This window comes from Triticum dicoccoides, chromosome 4B (genome assembly GCF_002162155.2).
Source record: "Triticum dicoccoides isolate Atlit2015 ecotype Zavitan chromosome 4B, WEW_v2.0, whole genome shotgun sequence".
In the NCBI taxonomy this organism is placed as follows: Eukaryota; Viridiplantae; Streptophyta; class Magnoliopsida; order Poales; family Poaceae; genus Triticum; species Triticum dicoccoides.
The window spans coordinates 260,087,435-260,096,668 of record NC_041387.1 but is presented as its reverse complement, the minus strand read 5'-3'; the positions used below and the strand labels follow the sequence as shown (position 1 = coordinate 260,096,668).

The 9,234-nt window shown below is 46.1% G+C and overlaps 1 protein-coding gene across 1 annotated transcript in view; it reads left to right on the top strand.

The window, feature by feature from the left end:
• Nucleotides 1-6,743: 6,743 nt before the first annotated feature.
• The window catches only part of LOC119295937 (U4/U6 small nuclear ribonucleoprotein PRP4-like protein), a 4,058-nt gene continuing 1,567 nt past the window's right edge, over nt 6,744-9,234 (top strand). The window contains exons 1-3 of the mRNA XM_037574362.1: nt 6,744-7,564; nt 8,440-8,893; nt 9,009-9,220. Of these exons, the coding sequence (XP_037430259.1) occupies nt 6,864-7,564; nt 8,440-8,893; nt 9,009-9,220 (1,367 nt within the window). The 5' untranslated portion in view covers nt 6,744-6,863. The remainder of the gene's footprint in view (nt 7,565-8,439; nt 8,894-9,008; nt 9,221-9,234) is intronic.

The following is a 9,234-nucleotide window of genomic DNA, read 5'->3' as shown; positions in this document are numbered from 1 at the left end:
GCATTTTGTGTGTACATCCTATGAACTTGATGTCTACATGAGCTTTGAGCTACATTATTCCATCTTTACAGTGGTGCAATCCATGTTTTTTTGTGTGCCTAGTGGTGAGTGCATCAAGCTCGTGAAGTAGGGTACTTGCTGTTACTGTCTTGATAGTCTGAATCTGTTATATCATGATGCTATGTAAACCTGCTGCTACAAGTCATTCTATGCACAATCAGGAGATGTTCACTAAGGATGTTTTATTCTACATGTCATGCTATATCCATCCACGCCCTTGGTTGCATTTATAGCTTGTTGTAGATTGTTTATATCATGCTCCAAAGTTGCTAAATAATATTGCTGTCAGGCTATTAACATTAAGTTCAGTTTGGCCATGTGTTTTGCTAGTGATCCATGCACCCTATGACCATGCGATTGCCAGACTTAGCTCCATAAATCTGTCTTATTTCTGTTGGTCACCTTTTCATGCCATGTATTGCTTTGCGGTGAGTTGTACAAGCTCACCAACATGCCTACTTATCGTTGTTTCTACCATGTAATGTTATTTTCACTAGGTCTGAATCTGTCATATCATTTGCCATGTTTGCATGGATCCTACCATCTTTTCTGTTAATCTTTGGAATTAGTTCAGTAAGGGAGTTTTGTTCTCTGTCTTTAGTATTAGCATGTCATGCCTTTGTTTGCCATGATAAGTTCCTGTAGCATGCTGTTTGATAGCACTAAACATTGCAACCTGATGTTATTTCTGTCATGCTCAGTGATTTTCTGCCAAGTCTGTGAACTGTGATTATTTGCAATCTTTCCATGTCCTTTTGAGCATGTTCTAGTGATTTCTGGAGATAGCTCAGTGTTCATGTTTTGTCATGCTTTACCTGTACATCATGTCCATGCCTTTTATTTTCATGTTGAGGTGTTGTAGCATATTCTTTTGATGCTTGCGAGATGCTTAGTTGCTGTTTTGGACAGATTGTTGTTATATCTTATTTAGAGTGTATGTGTTGCACCGTTGCTCCGTTTGGAGTGTGCTCTATATGAAACTTGCTTAGAATTGCATGTAGTTTTATCTTATCATGTTGCATCCATGTTTTGAGAGTGTTTGCTTGATGTTTGAATGCATTTTGCATCAATGCCATGTTTAACTTGTTTTGCTCATATCTTCTAGGCCGTAGCTCCGAACTAAATGAATTTTATATGTAACTTGACTAGAATTTCGTGTAGATCATCTTGGTGCATCTTAACTTACTGTTTAACAACTTCAACAGAAGGTTTATTCAGATCTGGACCAATTTCGAAATTTGCATATGAGTACTTACCGGATTTGTTATATGTTGTTTCTGGCCTCATTTAAACTTGCTTTGATGTGTTATTCTTGTATGCATCATCTCTTGCCATGAGTAGCATCATATAGAATTTGTCATGCATCATACTTGGTTGAGCATCATGCCATGTCTATGTGTTATGTGTTTACCTTGTTGTTTGCTTCTTTCCGGTTGTGCTCCTTCTCATTAGTTCATGTTTCGTTGCGATCGTGAGGATTCGTTCGTCTACGCTTGGTTCGTCTTCGTGGCTTCATCTTCTTCATGGACTCGTTCTTCTTCCTAGCGGGATTTCAGGCAAGATGACCGTTACCCTGGATCTCACTACTATCATTGCTATGCTAGTTGCTTCGTTCTACCGCTATGCTGCGCTACCTATCACTTGTTCTTCAAGCCTCCCAATTTGCCATGTCAGCCTCTAACCTTTGCTTGGCCATGTTACTGCTTTGCTCAGCCCCTCTTATAATGTTGTTAGTTGCAGGTGAAGTTGAAGATTGCTCCATGATGGACAAGATTATGTTGGGATATCACAATATCTCTTATTTAATTAATGCACCTATATACTTGGTAAAGGGTGGAAGGCTCGGCCTTATGCCTGGTATTTTGTTCCACTCTTGCCGCCCTAGTTTCCGTCATACCGGTGTTATGTTCCTTGATTTTGCGTTCGTTACGCGGTCGGGTGATTTATGGGACCCCCTTGATAGTTTGCTTTGCATAAAACTCCTCCAGCAAGGCCCAACCTTGGTTTTACCATTTGCCTACCTAAGCCTTTTTCCCTTGGGTTTCCGGAGCCCGAGGGTCATCTTTATTTACCCCCCCGGGGGGGCAGTGCTCCTCTAAGTGTTGGTCCAAACTAGAGCCCTTTGCAGCGCCCCCCTCGGGGAAACTTGTGGTTTTAGTTATACGGATTGCTCATCCGGTGTGCCCTGAGAACAGATATGTGCAAATCCTATCAGGATTTGTTGGCACATTCGGGCGGCTTTGCTGGTCTTGTTTTACCATTGTCGAAATGTCTTGTAAACCGGGATTCCGAGACTGATCGGGTCTTACTGGGAGAAGGAATATCCTTCGTTGACCATGAGAGCTTGTAATGGGCTAAGTTGGGACACCCCTGCAGGGTATAAACTTTCGAGAGCCGTGTCCGCGGTTATGTGGCAGATGGGAATTTGTTAGTATCCGGTTGTAGAGAACTTGACACTTGACTTAATTAAAACGCATCAACCGTGTGTGTAGCCGTGATGGTCTCTTTTCGGTGAAGTCCGAGAAGTGAACACGGTTTTGGGTTATGTTTGACGTAAGTAGGAGTTCAGGATCACTTCTTGATCATTGCTAGTTGTACGACCGTTCCGTTGCTTCTCTTCTCGCTCTTATTTGCGTATGTTAGCCACCATATATGCTTAGTTGCTGCTGCAACCTCACCACTTATCCGTTCCATACCCATTAAGCTTTGCTAGTCTTGATACCCATGGTAATGGGATTGCTGAGTCCTCGTGGCTCACAGATTACTACAACAATAGTTGCAGGTACAGGTTATGAGATGATCATGACGCGAGAGTGATGTTTACTTGTTTTGGAGTTCTTCTTCTACTTCTTCTTCGATCAGGGGATAGGTTCCAGGTTTGCAGCCTGGGCTACCAGGGTGGATGTCGTTTGAGCTTCTGTTTGTGTTTCATCCGTAGTCGGATGTTGCTCTTATGTATGATGATGTTGTATTCGTGTGGCATTGTATGCCTCTTTTATGTATCCCCAACTATTATGTAATGGTACGATGTAATGATATCCACCTTGCAAAAGCGTCTCCAATATGCGCTTCTATCCTTGGTGGGACCTTCGAGTTCCTTTAGGATAGGGTCGCATATTGGGCGTGACAGTCTAACCCCAGCGAGTCACTCGCCACCGTCCAACCCGGGGACGTCGTCCCATCCTGGCCGATGTCGAGGCTTCCGACTCCAATGCGCACCGCTCGCTACCATGTTTGATTGATGAACGCCGGTGAATCTGCTTTGTACGTCATAGCGGAGGCGAGCACATACTAGTCGTCCGCCTTCTCTCATATTCTCGCCACCCTCAACCAACACCTTGATCATGTCGCCTTCAGCACTGCCGCCAAGCAACACAGTGAATCACATCATGTTCGTCGATGAGGCGTCCAAGCACATCACATCGCTCGCCACCGTCCGACCCATGCACGTCGTCCCATCCTAATCCAGCGCATCACTCGTTGTCCTGTTGATGGGCACCGGGGAGTTCGCATTATAGGCATCAGGTCGTTCGCCTTCTTCTCCTACTCATCATGCTCCACTGCTGCCTCTACCCCAACGACTTCCGCGTGACCGGCAAGCAAGGGCACACATGTGAGCTCCCTATTTCAATCCATTATTTACTCTATGTTGCCCATTCTATCTGAGCCCCAACCCCTTATTTGATTTGTATGGTATTTTGGACTCTGCAATTTGATTGACTGAACTATATATACATAGATATGTGGATTCAAAGACATGTGTTTTTCTTGCGGAAACACAGGAGACACAGTTGTACGAGTTCCCTCCCGACGGTAATACTTGCGGATTTTGGTACTAATCACAAGGACAATTAAAACCATGACGTTTATGTTGTGATTCTATACTTTTTTTGTAGTCTGCACAACAATGTAATAGGGTCGCTATTCTGATTATTTTTTGAATCAACTATTACTATATGGAGTGATTTAGATCTTGTCATTATTCATTTTTTATGGCCATGTGACAATGTTTGGAAGCAGCCTATGAAGGACAATGTAGGAAGCAAGGAGCCACCTCTTGTGATTTCCAATATCCTTTTCTTTTCAATTGTTTAAATCATTGTGTGAGTGTTGCGTGTCATAAAACAAATACAAAATTTATTGCATGTAAATAAAAATTGTCATATAACTGATTCTAGTTTTATCATCTTGGCCGCAACAAAATCCCGCAGCAACGCACGGGATGTCATCTATTTGTTTTAGTTAATCAATCTTAACCCTTCATTCTAACTTCCATTGTCTAGTCTCATGTCAATTCCTACGAATCAAACAAGGAAGTATAATCCCTCCTCGTATTCTCACACATAATTTCTATCACGCACCAAACAAAGAATTGGGAACAAAACGACTCATCCCATGTCTAATCTCAACACCACTCCCTCTTCTAAACTCCCGTTCCCATTCTTTTTTTTTGAGGGTACGCCAATGGCGTACCTTAGCTTTATAGAAAGGAGAAAATATGTACAAGAGATTACATGTCGCTAGTTAGGAGTCACAAGTCGACCCTAACCAAGCCTCCACACCACTCCCTAGCTCTACACGACTACTCTATGATTGGTTATCCTCCAAAAGCACCTGCTTTGGCCCAGGTCCGCAGCTCATCGAAAATTGAGTCTACCATGTTCCACTCATTCTTGATCGTGCCCGTGCCGAAGACCCTTGCATTCCTTTGCTCTCATATCGTCCCAACAGATTAGCATCACGAAAGTGTCAAATCCTTTCCGAGACTGCTTATCTATTAGCTTTCTCGTATCCGTCCACCACTGCACCAATCTAGAGTCGTTGGTTGGGCAAAGGTCGGTCGTCAACCCCATCCTAGTAATGCAGCGGAACCACACTTGCCGCGAGAACACGCACTGCAGCAATATATGGTCAACTGTATCCTCCTCCTGATCACACATGTAACATTTGGATGCTTGGTCTTGCAATCCGTGCCTAGCTCCCCTGTCCGATGTCCAAAGACAATACTGCACCGCGAGCCACATGAATAACTTGCATGCAAGCGGTGCCCAACACGTCCATATTGCTCCGAAGCAGTGGAATCTGACTCTTCCCTCGCATAACATCCTTGTGCGCATATGATGCAGTATAGACTCCAGATGTGTTCCAAGCCCAAATTGGGCGGTCCTCGACCTGAGCGTCCAATTGAACTTCCAACAGAATCTCCCAAAGTCCGATGAACTGGGCGAGGCCCTCAGTGCATAGCTCTCCCACGACATCATCCATCCATGAATGCATGCACATCGCATCCCGCACCAGTCTCCTGTTTGCCACTTGTGTCCGCACCTTTGCCACGACTAAGGGTGCAAAATCTTTAATAGCTGCTCCATGTATCCATCGGTCTTTCCAGAACAAGGTCTTGCCTCTTGAGCCAACTTCCCATTTGACTAAACTCCCAAAGGCTTGGTCCACCTTTTTGTCCGCGGTCAAGTTGTGGCCTTGCCACGGTCTGGAATCATCCGTGCGTCGAAGCCATTCCCATCTTAGTCTTAAGGCGATGCTGTGTTTAGACAGGTCAATAACACCCAAACCTCCCAAGTGCTTAGGCCTGCACACCCTAGCCCATGAGACGACACATTTGCCTCCATTCACCGCCTCGGTTCCGGCCCAAAAGAATGCCCGACAACCCTTGTCCACTCTCTCCAGCGCCCATTTGGGTGCCTCTGCTATCATGAGGTGGTGTGTAGCGCGTGCCCTCATTACTTGATTGACAAGAATGAGCCTCCCCGGCCTCGTCACGAGACCCCTTTGCCATCCTGGCATGATGTGGAGAGCCGTGTCAACAATCGGCTGCCACTCTGATCTTTTGAGTTGCCTGATACTAAGCTGGAGCCCAAGGTATTTGCATGGAAATGTGTCAATTCTCCATGGCAGCACAGACTTAACAAGCTCTTCATCCTCATTTTCTGCTCTGATCGAGATTGCCGCAGATTTGGAATAGTTCGCTTTGAGCCCCGATGCCACTCCGAATATAGCAAGGATTTCTTTAACGAACATAAGGTTTGGCCATGCTGGTTTTATGAAGAGCACCACATCATCAGCATACAGGGACAAGCGCTGCATTGGACTACGACCATTGATGGTACTAAGCACTCGTGTCTCATGCGCCTTGGATATGATTGCCGTGAGCACATCCATGGCAATAACAAAAAGCAAGGGGGAAATCGAGTCCCCTTGCCTTAGCCCTTTAGCATACATGAACTTGTCACCAGCACATCCATTCACTAGAACCCTCGAGCTGGCAGTGATGAGGAAGATCGCGATCCAAGAGATCCAGCACTCCGAGAATCCCTTGGCTCTTAACACCTCAAACAAAAATGACCACGCCAGCGAATCAAAAGCTTTTGTTATGTCAAGCTTGAGCATCACTCCCTTGGCTTTTCTCCTATGCAGCGTGCGCGCCATTTGTCGAACCAGTAGAAAGTTGTCATGCAAGCATCTGCCCTTAATGAATGCGGACTGGTTCGTCTGAACAAGCTCTCCCATGCACAGTCTTAGCCTAGCAGTCAACAGCTTGAAAGCTATCTTGGGCATACTGTGCACAAGGCAAATAGGCCGGAAGTCGAATACCGCGCATGCTTCCGGTGTCTTCGGTATCAGAGTGATCAAAGCTTGGTTGAGCCTTCCAAATCTCAAATATTGCCAAACACTCTGTAAAGCAAAAGAGACCGCTCCCGCTCCCTCTCCCTCTCCCTCTCGGCCGCTCCCGCTCGCCACCACCACCGCATCGCAGCTCCAAACCCTAGTCCCAATTCCCAAGGTTAATGTCCATGGAGAACCCCAGGCCGCGCCCCCCTGCCATCACCCCTCCCATGGCTCCCCTCCCCGTCCACCCGCCCATTGCTCCCATCCCCATCCCCGTCCCACCCTCCACATCCGCCGCTGCCGACGATGACGAGGTCGACTACGAGGTCTCCGACGACCACCACGCCGCGCGGGAGCGCCACGAGCGCGCCGTACAGGAGCTCCTGCAGCGCCGACGCGCCTACACCATGGCCGTGCCCACCAACGACTCCGCCGTGCGCGCGCGCCTCCGCCGTCTCGGCGAGCCCATCACGCTCTTCGGCGAGCGCGAGATGGAGCGCCGCGACCGCCTACGCGCACTCATGGTCCGCCTCGAGGCCGACGGCCAGTTCGACCGCCTCCTCCGCGTGCAGGAGGACGAGCAGGGAGCCCCGGGCGACGACGACGACATGGAGCAGATCCAGTATCCTTTCTTCACCGAGGGTACCAACCAACTGCTCCAGGCGCGCGTTGATATAGCTATGTACTCACTGCCCCGCGCTAAGGCCAGGGTCGACAGGGCCAAGCGCCGCCTCGCTGACCCCGACGAGGACCCCGAGGCAGAGGCCGCCCTTGTTGTCAAGCAGGCGGGGGACTTCGTGCTTGAGTGCAGCGAGATTGGAGATGACCGCCCGCTCACCGGCTGCTCCTTCTCCCGCGATGCCTCAATGCTCGCCACAAGGTACGTCTTCAAAGTAACAGATTTCTGAAAATGCATTGTTTGCTTGTGTATGAGACGAATAGTGAGGAATGCTTGCCTAAAGCTGCACACCACATCATTATAATCTTATTTGAGCTCAGTTCTTAATTTCGGTTTGGCTATTGCGATTGAGCATATATAGTCTAGTGAGTAAGATTTCTTGTATGTTAGGTTTTTAATGACTGAAAACAATCTGAATCGCTGCTTATCATAGCAGACGCCCATGTTTCTTCAAATTTTTATGCATTTATCCATACATATTTGCTTGAGCACTTCATCAGTGATAATTGCCAACTGCTTTCGTAGCCAGCCAGGTTTAGCTTGCACACGTTTAAAATTGCATTTTTATTTCACCATGAAGAGATATGGGATGAATTTGATGCTATTGCAACAAAATGTTGGTATATGATGGTTTCTGAGCTTAATTAATGCCAGTCCTTTTTCTATTAGTATAACTAGAAATTTTAGTGTTCAATATGACAACACTGTCAAGAAGTCAGGACCAGAGTTTCTTCTTTTCCTGGTAAACAAAGGTTGGTATTCTGCATATCAGTTAGGCCCATTTTAGGTGGACTGCTGTCTATGTTAGTATTTCATTGTTAGCAATGTCATGTGCAATTAGTTGTTCGTCAGCACCTAATGCCCTTCTCTTCCTTTCTACTCTCTTCGTTCCCAAATATTTGTCTTTCTAGGCATTTCAAATGGACACAACATACGGATGTATGTAGACTTATTTTAGAGTGTAGATTCACTCATTTTGCTCCGTATGTAGTCACTTGTTGAAATCTCTAGAAAAACAAATATTTGGGAACGGAGGGAGTAGTAAAAATAACTATTTGTTCCTCTTGGTTCTGCAGCTCCTGGAGCGGGATCATCAAAGTATGGAGCATGCCACAGATAACTAAAATTGCAACCCTGAAAGGTCATACAGAACGTGCAACTGATGTTGCCTTCTCTCCAGTTGATAACTGCTTAGCGACAGCCTCAGCTGATAAAACTGCAAAATTATGGAACAGCGATGGGTCACTCCTAATGTCTTTTGATGGTCACCTGGATCGTCTTGCTCGCGTTGCTTTTCATCCATCTGGAAAGTACCTTGGTACAGCTAGCTTTGACAAGACCTGGAGATTGTGGGACATCAATACTGGAACTGAACTTCTACTCCAAGAGGGACATAGCAGAAGCGTATATGGTGTTAGCTTTCATCCAGATGGTTCTTTAGCTGCATCTTGTGGGCTTGATGCGAATGCTCGAGTTTGGGATCTAAGGTCAGGAAGATTGTACTGTACTCTCATTGGACATGTGAAACCTGTAAGTTAACAGCATGGATACTTCTCAAGTGCCTTACTTGCTCTGTGATATCCGACTATCTGTTGTGGAATATATTTCCTTTTTGAAACTGACATGATTCTATTTTCTCTCTCAGGTCCTAGGAGTCAGCTTCTCCCCTAATGGTCATCTAGTTGCAACTGCAAGTGAAGACAATTTCTGTCGAATATGGGATTTGAGGACCAGACAAATGTTATATTCTATACCGGCACATAAGAGTCTTATCTCGCATGTGAAATTTGAACCCCAGGAGGGTTATTATTTAGCGACATCCTCCTATGACACTAAAGCAGCGGTATGCATCATACGTTATTTTGGATCAA